This window comes from Euleptes europaea, chromosome 1 (assembly GCF_029931775.1).
Source record: "Euleptes europaea isolate rEulEur1 chromosome 1, rEulEur1.hap1, whole genome shotgun sequence".
NCBI classification, from domain to species: Eukaryota; Metazoa; Chordata; class Lepidosauria; order Squamata; family Sphaerodactylidae; genus Euleptes; species Euleptes europaea.
The window spans coordinates 79,671,970-79,687,921 of record NC_079312.1 but is presented as its reverse complement, the minus strand read 5'-3'; the positions used below and the strand labels follow the sequence as shown (position 1 = coordinate 79,687,921).

General features: G+C 45.8%; 1 protein-coding gene across 1 annotated transcript in view; it reads right to left on the bottom strand.

Moving 5' to 3' along the window:
* Nucleotides 1–8,990: 8,990 nt before the first annotated feature.
* The window catches only part of SNCB (synuclein beta), a 30,313-nt gene continuing 23,351 nt past the window's right edge, over nucleotides 8,991–15,952 (bottom strand). Inside the window, exons 4-6 of the mRNA XM_056861814.1 lie at nucleotides 15,659–15,777; nucleotides 12,612–12,701; nucleotides 8,991–9,790 (exon numbers count right to left, since the gene is read on the bottom strand). Of these exons, the coding sequence (XP_056717792.1) occupies nucleotides 9,758–9,790; nucleotides 12,612–12,701; nucleotides 15,659–15,777 (242 nt within the window). The 3' untranslated portion in view covers nucleotides 8,991–9,757. The remainder of the gene's footprint in view (nucleotides 9,791–12,611; nucleotides 12,702–15,658; nucleotides 15,778–15,952) is intronic.

The window sequence follows — 15,952 nt, the reverse complement described above, 5'->3', positions numbered from 1 at the left end:
ATTAGCTTCTAACCACTGCATCTGCAATTTAGGCTTAGAACACAAATACCGGGGATCATGTCCCTTTTATGTTTTTGTTTTGGGCCCGGAACAAAGAACTGCTGCGTACGAGCAGGTCATGGAAAAGGTCTTTACAGTGAATCAAGTGGTCTCATATTGAGACCTCTTGCCTCCAAGGGTAAAAAGAGTGTGTTATATAGAAAACAGCAAACATTGCAGTGAAAACGTGGGCCCATGAGGTGTCGCTGTGGACTCCTGGGAGCTTTTGCCTTCGTATCTCACTCCTCCCTTTCCTGTTCCCGGCTTCCTTGATGTGTGGTTTTGGCCATGCTTGTTCTGAGAACCGTTCTTTTAGTAGACCTGTAGGTGGTGCCAACAGCCTAGGGATGGTGATTATTTGATGAACTGTACAGTGTAATGGCTGAAAGTAAGCATCTATCATCCATCATTAATATCGTTCATATAGTGTCCTTTATCAGTTGTTTTATTTTGTGCGGCTGCGCTTCACTGCACGCTTGGAATGCCTTCTGTCCCTTATTTCAAGTTTAAGTCCATATTGCAGTTACCCCGATCTTTTGTCCCAAGAATTGAATTGGTTCCTGAGTTGCTGCTGTATATATGGCGCTCTCCTTCGGCTTGGTGGCCTCTCCTGCAGCTGGGACTGACAGACAGACATGAGTTTAGAGAAAAAGAAAAACAAGGACTTTGCCCATCATGACAACATCTATCCCATGTCACAAAGGGAGAAGGGACCCATTTCAGTGCAGGCTGCTGTGCCAGCATGCAGCCCCTCCCCAGTGTAGCCCTCTCAGATCGTATTCTTTCAAATGCCAGACTACACAGTCCACATTCCTAACCTCCGTGTTCCATGGGTGTGCCTTGCTTGCAGCACCTCCCCACAAGCAGTCTCCGCATCTTAAGCTCTTTGCCCCATCATTCCTTCTCTGCTTCAAGGGTCTAGTCATTATGTTTTAGTTCCTTTCTCCTGTGCCTTTAAAAAAATCTGGTGTATATATCTCCTGGTGCACAATTTAAAAACTATATACGTGCATATAAAATATGGGAACGTCTGATCTATACCCCCTCCACAGTGCTCTTTTTACCTGTTCTGGCCCTCCCCTTGGAAGAGTCCTCAGTTCTCTGCACCCCATCTTTTGCTCTTGAACTGGAAAAGAGAACACAATCATGGTTTTGGTGCTGCTTTGAGTAAAAATGTTGCCAACACAGAGATCAGGTGTGTCATCTTCTAGCTGTGAACTGGTTTTTGGGCCTCAGGGCAGAACATGGTTTCATGTACTCCCCACTACCAAAATATCCCTTTTCACAATATCCCCCAACACCTTTGCTAGATCACACGTTTACTTGATTCCTTTCTGCATGCCCTTTCTGTACTGCTGTGCAGCAGCATCTGACTGGGACTGTTTTAAAGGTAAATGGGTAGACTTGAAGGCTGATGACAACATTTTTGAGGATACGTCACCTCACGATGGGTAGCCATGTTAGTCTGTCAATAGCAGTAGAAAAGAGCAAGAGTCCAGTAGCACCTTAAAGACTAACAAAATTTCTGGCAGGGTATAAGCTTTTGTTAGCCACAGATCACTTCTTCAGATATTTCAGATTTGTGAACCGTGAAGTGGTTTAGCATTTTTTTCTGAATTCTTCTGTGAGATCCAACGTGCTGAACCTGTCCTGCTGTTTCCTGTTAGCTGAGTCTAAGTTGGGGAAATAATAGTTGCTATAATTCACCCACTTCTGGCAGAGCTTACCTGCAGAATTGGTCTCACCTTTGGTTGCAGCCTGTGTCCATCCCCATAGGCTGTCAAAGGACTTCTTCATTGCAGTTTTTGTCTGCTCCTCTCAGATGATAGAATGCATTGAAGAATCCTTTGCAAGGAGTCTGTGTAGTGGTGGCCACAGCTCTAAGCAATATCCTGACCACTCACTAAGGGTACAGTTCCAGCTCTGACTTGCAGGAACCACATGGAAGAATCACTGTGTGATTGGGGTTGAAAAGAAGAGCTCAGCCTTTGATACTCGAGCTTCAGCATAACTATTGATTGGTTGTGTTGTCTGCAGCCACAGCATCAGTTCTTTGCTGATGAGTCTGACAAAGAGGCTTGATTGGCAGGATTTTACTGTTTTGCCATTGTACATGCTGAGCTAGGGTTGCAAATGCCAATGGAGGACTTGTCTAGAAGCAGTATCATATGCTATCACAGTGCTCTAACCATACAGCTGAAGTTTTCTTGCACAGCATTATCCATTAAGTTTGCTGAAGTTTGCCATTTCTCACGTTAAACCTCAAAGAAGAATATTGTAGGGCGGGCTTGAGTCCCCCCCACCAAAGTGATTTATCTTGGGTTGGCCTATGTATTCAGAAAACACCAGGTTGTCTATAGAGCTTCTCTGTGAGAGGACTACAAAGAAGTTACCCTGTTGTGAAAATACAATTTGTGAATCTGCTCTGTGGCTCAGTGGAAGAGCATCTGCTTGGCATGAAGAAGGTCCCAGGTTCAATCCCCGGCATCTCCAGTTAAAGGGACCAGGCAAGTAGGTGATGTGAAATACCCCTGCCTGAGACCCTGGAGAGCTGCTGCCAGTCTGAGAAAGACAATACTGACTTTGATGGACCAATAGTATGATTCTGTACAAGGCAGCTTCATGTGTTCAATCACCACATCTTTGAGACTGATCTAGGCTCAGCTCATCACTGGAATCTTTCCTTTACATCCACTGCATGTTGGAAACATGAATATAAAATTGACTGGTTAGCGGAGACCTTGGTGTCAGTGTACTTCTTAACCCTCTGAGTTGTTGACTGTACCATTCTGGCTCTCAGCAGATTTACCCAACTGATGGCAGGCCTTGCCAAATTTCAGCAGCCTATGGCCTGTTTTGTCGGTGGCAGGTGTACTGGGTATTCCGGCCATGCTGCAAATGTTTGTGCTTGTTTGCTGTTTCCTCAGCGAATCTGGAGGAAGGTTACTTTCCAGGAGGTTCAGTAAATACATCACTGGAAAATAACCATTGCTTCTGGTGACATGTGTCCCTCCTTGCAACTTAAGAGGGTTGGGAAGAAGTGTCATTTGCTGTCACCCTGGGCTTTGCTGCTCAGTCGTGCTGTAGAAATCACCCCAGAAAGACAATGCAGTCAGCATAGCTAATGACAGTACAGGAGGAGGCTCTGTGTGCCTGCTGCTGGTCTATGTGCTGGGAGTGCTGTACAGTGGCTGCTAAGGAGTTTTTCAATACCGTGCTGAGGGCTGAATCCAGAGGTCTCCTGTGTGGTTTAGATAGAAGAATGGCTTTAATGGGCTGGGGCTTATCTATGTTCTCGTCTTGTTTACGAGGAGACCTATCAGCTACAAAGAAGGTGAACTGTTCGGATGTCAGCCTGCTATGCATGACATTGTGTTGTGACGTTGTGTTATCTGTACAGCACTATAAGTGTATATGGTGTCACTTGTAGACATGAACCGTCAAAGTAACATATCAAGCAGTTCCATTGCTTGCTGTCTTCAAATGCCGCCCTGATCTCCTCTGAAAGGGTGCTTTTGCTTAAGGGGTAAAAAAAGTTCTGATGAATTATGTATTTCAACTCAAAGGCATTTCTGGAGATAGAGCGCACCTATGTGAGTTATTCTGGAGCAGACGGGTGGGTTTAAAAAGCCAGGTTTTGATTCATAATGCTTTATTTAAGTCAAAGTTTGTTTTCATAGGCTTTTTCTCCAGTTGGTCTCCATGCAGAATGTTAGCTAATTCCTGCTCTTGTTTTTGAATAGTCAGGAAGAAGTCAGGGCCACACCTACAGTAGTGAGCAGAAGAGAAGAATCAAGGTGTTTATTATCTAGTGTAATCAGGGAAAATACACTCATAGAATAAAAACAAGTCATTTTATATATATGTGTGTGTGTGTGTGGGTGTGTGGGTGTATACACTTACACACACACACATATATAAAATGACTTGTTTTTATTCTATGAGTGTATTTTCCCTGATTACACTAGATCCCCTGACAAAGCCACAGGATCAGGAAATAACAACAAAGAATTTAATATATTTTATATATATATACCGGTATACACACACATACACCGTTCATTTAGATTTTTTTTTTAGTTTAAATTAAAAATCTTAGGAACCCACAACCTGAAAGTCTTTTAGAAAGATCAAAGTATTATTTGTAAGATTCTTTGTTAATTTAACCATAGAAAACTAGCAGAAAATTTCATTAATTATTAAATAAAATAATATGTAACTGAACAACTATTCTGCTTACCTATCATAGCAGTCTCCAGTCATAGCATAACTCCCGTCTCACCTTGAGCATTAAAGATGGAGTCAGGCTGAAGCTGAAGGGGTTCTATAGCCTGATGCAATATAGCTGTTCATTTCACCCCTTCAAGGACCATAGTTCAAAGCATTCTCAGGATTATTGTATATATAATATGTGTCAGTTCTTTATATACCATCGTGTAAAACACCTTAGAACTGAGCAGATTCTATTTATACCAAAATAAACCTTTATCACCCAAGGATAACTTTGACTGTAAAGATCTTAAGGTCTGGGCTAAATGAAAATTTGGAATTAATACACCTCATTTAAGATCTTTTATTTTAGATACAATAACGAAGCCACAATGCGAAATGCGTTGGATCAGGAAAAAACAATAAAGAATTTAGTCAACACCTTGATTCTTTTCTTCTGCCTGCTTATATTTGAATAAGCAGCTAAAGGAGGGAGGGGAATGCAAACATGTTTGTATGGTACTTGAAAATCCAGTATTGGTTTTGCATGTTGACTCTGCATACTAAAATTCTGCTTCTTCCAGTCATAAGACTTAGTAGGAAAGGAAAGCTGATAGGATTTCCTCTTCACATAGTCCATGAACACAGGTTTCATCAGTTCAGATCTTTCTCTCCTGATTGCGTCTGAAGCGGTCTGAACGGCTTGGCTTGTTCAGCTGTCCTACAGGCCACCTTGAGCCTGATGGATTAAAGTATGAGATGAATTAGTGACATGTGAATATAAAATTTCCTTAAGCCAAAAAGTGAAACTGTGCTCTCAATTTGAAGCTGGACTAGAATATGCCTCAAGTTTTGTTTGCTTGGAATCTGCTTTTTAAACAAGCTATCCTTGAAGTCCTCCAGCCACATCTTATCCCAACACCCCATTAGATATCCTATAGAATTTAAAAAGCTACTGGGATGAAAGTAGACCTAGAGACAGAGGTGTGACATCTGGAAAATGGCTTCTGAGAAGTACATTATATGTGCCTGCATATTCAGTGCAGAGGTAGCAGAACTACTGATCTATGTAAATCTGTCCTTGCTGTGGAAGCCAGTGATAATAGTGGATTTTCATTATGAAGTCACCCCTTTAGCATGTAAGCAGTATATTGAATAATTCCTAAATTAACCTACATTTGTATCTTGGCATAAATATATCCGCTTCCAGGCCATGACTCCTCACCCCAGTTAACACTCTACTTAGAGGTGCTGCATAGTACAATCAAATAATGAAATCATTTGGCTACTTTCTCGCTGCTGGTTTCCCTCCCCCCCCCCCCCCGCAACAGTTGGCTCTTGTGGACTACCGTTGTCCATGAGAAGCTAGTAATCGGCAGCTGTACTGGAACTGCTGAGCTTAACAGAGGTAATGTCCTCAAGCTAGTGTCCCGTTTGGCTCAGTAGGAGCAGCAGTACACACATAATTTAAAAAAAAAAAAAAAACAGCAGTGGATTTCTATGGATTTCTGTTATAGATTGAGCTTTCGGCAAGAGTGCAGCGTTCTTTGGAATCGATCATTAGGATGGCTATGCATGCAGGACAGGAAAGGACCAAGACAATCCTGTTCTAATAATCATGGTTTAGACATTTATTAGCAATTGATTTGTTATTTGGAAAGACATACCCTAGGAACAATGTTGGAAGACAGTTGCAAAATACCAGTAGGAGCCATGGGAACATTCAAAAGTCGTATACATGTTTGTGGTTTTTTTTTTTTAATTAATTTATTGGATTTATATTCCATGCTATCCTAAAGGATTGATCACTAGTGTGCATCTCCTTGTACATGCACACACAGTGAAAGGATCCTCAGGGAAGTAAAGTGAGTTCACTCTGTGGTGGAGAGGATTCTTCCTAGGCCTGGCCAGTTCAGAGAATCCCCTTCTCCACAAAAAGTTCTTTGATGTCTTTTATCTTCTCCCCCACACTGGCTTCCCACCATCAATCAGTACTCCAGTGCTGCATGCATGCTAACAGGGTGGAGCCCCGCTTCCTACCTATGAAGTTACATGACTCTTCCTGTCATATGACTCTGATGTCATGTGACGTCCTGTAATGTGCTTTGCAACTCTGTCGGTCAAATGCTGCTGCATGGGCATTAAAGTTGGGTCCCAGGTCTGGAAAGATTAGTGGCTACTAGTCTAAACGTTAGATTTCTCATGGGAAGCAGCATTCCTAAGGTAAATTTGCCTGGTCATAATATTCAGAGCAATTCATTCCTGAGCTTGGATCATATTGCAGTTCTCCTGACCTTGTGATCCATGCCAATGGCATTGTGATGGGGCTGGTCTAATTTATCCTCACAAAAGTAGCACTTTTGCTTCACCCCTCTTATTTTAAAATCACAATCTCCTTTATTGGCATAAATTCTCTTCCTTAGGTTTTGGCCATTATTAGGAAATCACTAGTAAACTGGAAGAACCATCACCAGATGTGGAATGAAGAAATGAAAAACGGTGTTTTGTTTTTCTTCAGCTTTCAAATTGTGGCTTTCGTGAAGTAGCTGCTGTTGAACAGTAGCAAGCAGCTGCACCTGGGTGAGTCATGGAAGTCATGTGGTAGCTAGTCATGGAGTAGTTGCTGTCAGACCTGGCCCTGATGAATCTTCCCTCAAAGGCGAAAACAGCAGATAATGCAGTGAAGACAAGAACTAATGGTCCTGTAATATTATGCTGTATGTTAAGAAAACCAGGCCTCATTAATGTATTAGAATGTGTAAAAGCGCTGACAAAAACTTAGATTGCTGTATAGGCAGCTATATGCAAAATTAGAAATATGGGCCAAGTTCAAGGGTTTGAAAAATGCTTGCTCAGAAGTCTTCTTCTAGTGGTGAGGAGTATTGTGGGGAGATTGGTAGCAATTTTTGCACCTGTTGAATAGAACATGGTATTGGATAGATTGCACAAATTACTAGCTGTATATAGTAGGACACAATCGTGTGAAAACTGATTGGTGCTGTCTTTTCAATCACTTCTTGTAGCAACAGTTGGCTTGGCAGTTAAGCAGGGATAAGCAATCACTAAAGTGGTTTAACCCACCTGCTCATTTGAGAGATCATGCTAACTAGAGGTAAACCACTTGCCTCTCAATTGTTCCAAGGTCTGCTGCTTCTCAAGTATTGGCTGCAAGGAGACACCCTTTGTTTGATAAAGTTACTTTCTCTATTGGCATCTTTGGAAGTAACACTGATTTTAGTGGGATTTCTACCTGTGTTTAGCTCTACCCTCTCACTGGTTGCTGAGATAAAAGGGCTATAAATTAGAACAGATGGGATTCTGCAAAGCCTGTGAAGGAAGAGTTATAAATCAGAAGTGATAAAAATTGATCTGGGACCTGGTTACAGGCTGCTAGATTGCACTGTTGGCTATAGCCAAGGGTTTAGGTAAAATGGGATTTACCTGGCACTTAAAAGGGATGTGTTGACCAAAACCAGATTTTGATCAAAACTTTCTCCAGTTGGAAGAACTTGGAATGCAGAATTTATTTTTTCTTGTGCAGCTTTTTGCAGAACAACTTTTGAGTGGGCATTTGCTTTGCTCCAAATACACAGGGAGGTTGAGTCAATACCTTACTCAGTAAGATATGTACATGTTGTTTCCTGACATATTATATTATTATATTAATCTGGATTCCAGGGCCAGATCACACACCACATGTGCAACATTGTACATTTCTAAGAGCTCGGGAGCTGTACTATATTCTTGATATCAGGCTACCAATGGGTGTATGCAGACTGGGTGTGAATTCGTCTGTATTGCATAGCCATCCTATTAATGTATATTAATAGAATAAAAGAATCATAGAGTTGGAAGGTGCCATACAGGCCATCTACCCCTGCTTAATGCAAGATAAGTCTAGAGCATCCCTGACAAGTACTTGTCCAGCCTCTGCTTAAAGAATGTCACTGAGGGGGAGCTCACCACCTCCCTAGGTAACTGATTCCACTGTTGATCAACTTTCACTGTAAAAATTTCCCCCCTAATATCCAGCCTTTCCTTCCACAATTTAAACCCATTATTACTCCTATCCTCTGCTGCCAACAGGAACAGCTCCCTGACCTCCTCTAAGTGACAGCCCTTCAAATACTTAAAGAGAGCAATCATGTCCCCCGTCAACCTCCTCCTCTCCAGACTAAACATTCTTAACTCCCTCAGCCTTTCCTTGTAGGGCTTGGTCTCCAAGCCCCTGATCATCCTTGTCACTCTCCTTTGCACCCGCTCCATTCCGTTCACATCTTTTTTGAAGTGAGGCCTCCGGAACTGCACACACTCCAGGTGCAGCCTGACCAATACAGTGTACAGTGGAACTATGACATCTTGTGATTTGGTTGTTATGTAGTAATAACTGAGTTTCAGAAGACCCAGTTCTTAATTACCTTATTTGTATGGCTTCTCTGTCTTTGAAGGATGTAGCTTGTCATGCAGTGGTGAAAAAAGCTGCACCTGTTGAAGCTCCTGCTTCTATGCTAAGTAAGGGAGCCTTGCTTCTAGTTGTCCCCTAGCCAAGGATGGTGCTGTATCTGCTTGAGTTTCTGGAAGCTGGATCACTTGTTTCCTCTAGGCAATACCAGTTCTGCTGCCCCTGAAAAGCTCTAAGAGCTACAGGATGCCAGGCCTATAAAAGCCACCTTATTCATAGCACAAAGCAAGGCAACTGCTCCCCTCTTGACTCATGAACAATGTGGAGGCAGACAAGCAGCTACAGACAAGAGTTGGCTTTATTCATGGACACAGGGGCAGCTGTGTCACTGGCAGCTGCCCCAGGATTGCACACACAGCGACAGTGGGAGGTATAGATCCATGCCACAGTCACAACACAGAGCGCTGGGGGGGGGGCCAGGAAAGGGAAGGTATTCCTTTTGTTTGGGATACACAGACACGACTTCTGCACCGTCAAATTAGGGAGTCTCTTTTACAAGACCAGGGGGGTCAGGAAACGGAAAGATCACAAAGGTGTAAACAATCCATTCAGAGATATAAAAAAAAGTTCCACCAATGGTAATGGAGCGGAGTCGGCATGATTCACGTGCAAGCAAATGTACAGCAGGCCCAGCACGGGGTCCCAGCCAAGATGATGGAATGTTCTGCTTAAAAACGGAGAAGATACAACATGCTTCTTACAGACACAGGAAGCCTGGCCTTACTGTGCTGGGAGGGAGACAGGGCAGTAAGGCCGGGCTCACAAATGCGAGCGCACATACACAAACCGCTGCGGTCAGGGTTTGTCTTCAGAATTCTTTGTTTTTCTCTTAACGCTAAAGACCACGATACATAAAACACAGATCCCGATGAGGTCCCTTGGAGCAGAACTGGAGGAAGAACTCATGGCAGGATGGGTTGTGGGGGGCTTCTCTCCGTCACCATCTGCCTCAAAGCTTTCCTTTGGAGAGGCGGAGGAGGGCTGGGAAGGGGAGGGTCATTATTGTTATTGTGCTGCTGGTGGAAGTGTCGGGAGCAGGGATGGCCATTATGCTTCTGGCTCGTATTCCTGATATTCTTCCTGGAACGAAACAAATTGCATTGGGCATGAGAAGAAAGAAGGACATGGGCCAAACTATTTCAGACAGAGGAAAGAAGGACATGGGCCAAAATATTTCAGACAGACTGGGAAAGCTAGTGTGAGATGCAGCACCTGAGTTCATTCAACCACTGTCCTTGCTACCCCCCTTTTTCCTGTTAGGGTGGCCACACTAGTTTTATCAATCACATTTCACTGTTGTCTCTCAAAAGCTCCTGCAGCTGGCCTTTCTCGGGGTGGTTCAATATATGTACCCAAGTACAAGAATGCAGGAGCCCCGTGGCGCAGAGTGGTAAGCTGCAGTACTGCAGTCCAAGCTCTGCTCACGACCTGAGTTCGATCCCAACAGAAGTTGGTTTCAGGTAGCCGGCTCAAGGTTGTCTCAGTCTTCCATCCTTCCGAGGTCGGTAAAATGAGTACCCAGCTTGCTGGGGGTAAAGGGAAGATGACTGGGGAAGGCCCTGGCAAACCACCCCGTAAACAAAGTCTGCCTAGTAAACGTCAGGATGCGACGTCACCCCATGGGTCAGGAATGACCCGGTGCTTGCACAGGGGACCTTTACCTACAAGAATGCAGGTATAGTCTGCTCTCTTGTATGTCCAGATGAGCTGTTTTTAGTGTCCCCAAATTCTCTCTGAGACCCCCTAGGGCAGTGGTCGGCAAACTCATTAGTCAAACAGTACAACGATTGAGGTTTTTTTTGAGAGCCAAATTTCTTAAACTTAAACTATATAGGTGGGTACACTGTTTATTAACTTAATAAACTTTAATTAAAGTTTTAAGTCTTAATTAAACTACAGGTACACTGAATAAAACTTGATATCATAGTTAATAATGATCAGGTATCCATAAAATTAAATCATGACAATGACTGACAAACACTTAATGTGAACAATGGCCTTGCATCTCCCCGACCCCCACTGACCTCTCAGCGGCTGCCCTGGCGCATCCCAGCCGCCTCGGCCTCCCGCGCTCACCTCTCGGCCGCCTCCTCCGCCTGGGCTCTTTCCTTCCTTCCCTCCCCGGCCAGCCTGCCGTCCGCCCCTCCTCAGCGCCTCGGCCTCCGAGGAGGAGGAAGGAGGAGGGGTGTCCTCCCCCCCTCCCCTCTCGCTGGCATTCTCCAGCGGCGGAAGGGAAGGGCAGGCCACAAGGGCGACGCGGTGGAGCTTGCAGGTGAGGAAGGCGGGGGAGGGTGTGTGTGTGCTGGATCGGGGCCTCCCTCCCTCTCCCCGGTGCTCGGGCCAGCATGTTGCAAAGATCCGCCCCCCCCAGGCATGGCGGCGGCGGCTCTGAGCTGGCGGAAAGGCGGAGAACTTTTGCCGGACTTCTGCGTGCGCGCAGAGCTCGGCTGGGGCAGGGAAGGGACTCCAGGCTCTCCTCTGCCGCGACGTGCAGCCGCGATCCTCCGCCGAAAGAAGGCAGCCCCCCCACCCCCTCCATGCCCGGGGAAGGTGGCTTCTCTCGGGTGGGCGGCCGCGATCCTGCAGCCCAGAGCCACACTCAAGGGGCCAAAGAGCCGCATGTGGCTCTCGAGCCGCAGTTTGCCTACCCCTGCCCTAGGGGATAGTCTGCCCATGCCTTACACCTCACTTTTGTCTGCTTAGTCATCTCTTGTGCCTGGCTTTTATCAGCTGCACTCAAAACACGAAAGGCTCTAGGTTGCATCCAGCGGTCAACCAGTAAAAGGCAGTAACTGTCACAGATCTTCCCTGCTTTTTCCTCCAGTTGGCAATCCCTTCCCACTCTGGGAAAGTTGATTTCTGAGGATGGAGGGCCAGCATGGAGTAACAGCCACGTGGATAGGTGGGCTGCACTGAGAAGGAGGCACAGTTTTATTCCTTTATTTTATTTATTTATAGTCCCCCTTTCTCACTGAGACTCAAAGCAGATTGCACAGTGTGAATCAATGTAATCAATTGGATGTGACATCTAATAATACAATTGGAGTGGGATTACACACTTGAATCAAATCAAGAAGTATTAGACATGATACATTAAATAATACAGAACATGTTATTACATAAGTAGAAGACAATGTAGGGGAGCCGGATAATGCATACAGCAAAAAAGCTAATACATACTGAATGCAGAACAGTCCTCAGGTCTTGGTACCTTTTATTAAAGCATCTTCCCGAACTATTTAATATAGCCCTTATCACCTTTATAAAAATGTCCTCCTGAACAATTCTGTTTTACGTAGTTTGCAGAACAACAGAAGCGCATGAGCCTTCCTCAAGGTGGTACCCATAGAAGGCCATGCTCAGCTGAGCAAAGCTGTCATGGTACAGCATCAGGGTCGGTCTTGCAGATATGAGGACCCAAGACCATGAAAGACTTCATATGTTATAGCCAGCGCCTTGAATTGAACCCGGTAACTGATGGACAACCAATAGAGTGATTACAGAATGGGTGTAATTCTGCATGCACTCCCTGGATCCCATCCCCTCCCCCCCAGCCCGACATCAAAATTCCAAAGGTGCTCACAGGCTCAAAAAAGTTGGCCAGAAAGGGCAGATTAGAGACTGGGAAATGACTGACCACATCATTTTTCCGTAGGGATCTTTTTAAAGCAGTGGATGGATAACTGCTTCTTTGAAAGTGCCCTTCCTGCCTCTTCTCACTGACCTGTATGGCTACCACTCCATACAGTTCCTGTAACCTCAGGAATCAGCCTTTTTGGGATCAGATGGGGACAGTGGGGAACATCCACAGTCCTTGCTAGAGCCAACCCTCTGTCCCTGAGGGAACTATGATGAAAGGTACTTTGTTTCCCAGAATCTCCTTCAGCTCTTCTCTACTGACCTGTGGTGGCTCTTCATAATTCTCACCCTCAGGTTCCAACAGTGGCTCTATCAGTGGCTCCTCCACAGCTTCCTGACCAACCTCCTCCGGCTGCAGAGGAAAGAAGGGCAGATTATTCACGGCTGCCATTGCCTTCCCACTATGTCTTCTCTGAAAGCCCCTGGCATACCCAAAGCCAGCAAGCCTCATCTGTGGACCAAACTGCCCAATATATATAACATAAAATCAGATTACACTGAAGTTTCACAGTCATTCTAATAATCAGTAACAATTTAAAATGGCTAATTACTTGGTTAACAGAATATTTCTGATGCTGGGGGACAAATAGTGGAGCTGGGCCAGCATAACATGCTCTACAAGCCCTAGTAACCAGTGATACTTAGTTTTAGTAGGGCCACCTTGAGCAGGAGGCGGAGGACTAGAATTTCATCTCTCCTGAAGGGGGACTGCTAGCTAGTCCAGTGTTCACCAATGCACTTTTTCTTGTGCACACACAAATGCTTTGGCCCTGCAGAGTACATAAGGGGCAGGATTTGGCCCAGGAACTATTAGGTGCTAATAATACCTTATAAGTTTTATTGAGCCGTTTCTTCAATCTGCTAAATATCTTATTGGAGCTGGGCCCACGCAACCTTCCTGTTGTGATGCAATATTCTTCCCCGCTCCTGGGACTGCCAGACCACCCTCTATAGGCTCAGAGGGCCTTTGTCCCCCCACCCCCCGGTGCACATTCCTAAGAGCTGCAAAGGCCTGAGAGAACTTTCTACACAGGAAGAGGCAGGCCCACTTTCTGCAAAGTCCCACACAACTTTATAAATGGATTTCAGGCCAGAAGATGTTTGTATCTTAACAACACAAGAATAGGCTGGGCGTTCCTTAAGTCTCCCTGGACTGCCCAGCACCATTCTTGGGGGCTTGCCAAAACTACATTTCAGGACTAACCCAGGGACTCGCCTCTAGCAGGAGATTCTGGGCTGATGCAGGCCCATTCTGACAGGACTGTCTCAAGCCCTGATCCATTGGGACCAGATTTCTATGTGTTTCAGATCTGATTCTGTTCTGAAAGGAATAAACAGACAGGAAATCAGCTCTTTTAAAACTCTGACTGAAGCAGTAAAATGGCCTTCAGTCAGCGTTGCCGGCTCCTGGTCCCAAGTGGCCGCATGGCAGGGAGAAGTTTGACAGCTGATACTCCTGAGGCAGTGCTGTTGTAATTGGAGGGGGAACCAAGATTCATTCAGGCGTTTCTGTTCCATGCGCTTAGGGACGATGGCAAGTGGTCAACCTGCCTGGTGGCCAGGGGTTGCCCCTGCTGAGATGTGTGGGAGGATTCTTCATACGGCATTCTGACTTCTGACAATTCCTAGCTACCGTATTTTTCCGTGTATAAGACAATATTTTTTTCTTTTAAAGTTTACTTTAAAATTGGGGGGTCGTCTCATATATGGAATAATATGGGCGGGGAAGAGAGTGGGGCCCATGGGAAGCCTTCCCCTGGGCCCCACTCTCTTCTCCGCCAGCTCTCTTCTCCACCCGAAGAGAGCGGGGCCCATGGGGAGAGAGCGGGGCCCATGGGAAGGCTTCCCATGGGCCCCGCTCTCTTCCCTACCCGTATTTTTCCAAGACGCCCCCATGTATAAGATGATCCTGTTTTTTCCTTATTTTTGGGTTAAAAAAAATAGGGGTCGTCTTATACATAGGGCCGTCTTATACACAGAAAAATACGGTAATTTGGAAGCAGTTGGCCCAGCGAAGTAACCTCAGTTATTTCTGAATCCCATTCCCTGGCAAAGGCTTGTTGAGACTACAGGTGGTGGATCCATAATCCTTGGCTCAGTTGTCGGAGGAGGCAGTGGGGAGCTGGGCTCGTCTTCAGCTTGCAGCAGACGCAAGCTGTGACTGGACAGTGCTGCCAATCACCTCCCCATCACAGAATGGGAGCTGTCCAAAGGCCAGGGAGGAGGGGGATGCAGCACAAATCCCCCCCTGCAGAACAGAACAGAACAGAGCGCCTGCTCCTGTCTGGCTGCGCTGGCCTCATTTCTTCCTCAGCTGTTGCTATTTTAAGCTAAGCTGGAAGCAAACGGCTCTGCTCGTTGTGGCAGCTCGGCTGCAAGATTCAAGAGCCCTTCCTCAGATCGACCAGTCCCGCAGCTGCCAGACCATTTCGGTGCATGCTGCCCACTCACCCACTTTGAGAAGACACACTCTCAGATGTGCACGTAGGCGTGCATCTGAACACGTCAGCATAAATGTACATTCACACAAACAAACAAAAACAACAACATGCCCAAACCATATGCATGCATTATAGTGTGTGATGCTGGCATAAATGACCACACATATACCCCTGCACTGGCAGGGAGCTAAACACACACAGACGGTCATCTGTCAGCGATGCTGATTCTATGACCTTAGGAAGGTCATGAGAGGGAGGGCATCTTGGCCATCTTTTTGGCATGGAGTAGGGGTCACTGGGTGTGTGGAGGGGAGGTAGTTGTGAATTTCCTGCATTGTGCAGGGGATTGGACTAGATGACCCTGGTGGTCCCTTCCAACTCTGATTTTATGACTGTGCCCATGTATGGGCATTTGTGCGTTAATGCACACTCAGTGGCACATGGCACCATCACAGGTGAACATTTTTTTCTCTTGTGCATGTGCATGCCTGTTCCTTAACAATGTTTGTGCCCTCTTAGGCTGAGGGATGTCTAGATAGCTGGCATCCTGGATGTTCTGTCCCTATCACACAAGCCTATCACCATCCCATCTTCTTCCGCTCACCTAATGTGCTTATGCTTCTGCCAAACTTGGGAGGCAGAACACAGCAAAACCCAGTACAGGAGCTGAGATACTGTTTCGTGCTATAAAGGTAGACAGGCTGCAACTTGTGCCAAACCCCAGTGCCACTCGCATCTATTAATATCCCCCCAAGAGAGATCCTTCCTAGGGATCAGCTGCCCTTCCCATGGGAGATTTGTATTACCACCGGCTAAGGACCATTCTATAACCGCTCTCACGGTCACCTGAAGGGCTTGGGATGCTCACCTTCAGGTCAGTGGGGAAGTCTTCCTTCTTGACCAGGCCTGTGGCAGCTGCAATATTGCCAGCACCTGAGAAGACGGCTCCACCCAGCTGGGATGCCTGCTCTTTTGTCTTCTCGGCAGCTACAAGGACCAGAAGAGAGTGAAATTACAGTCGTTCTGTGGTAGGCAGAGTGGTTTCTTATTCTGCACCTGCTCTACTAGGCCTTATGGCCTCTTATGGTCTGTGAAGGATCATGAAACCTACTAAGTGGTTCAGCAGGGCGGTGGTGACAGACCAAAGCTGTTACAGCAGAGA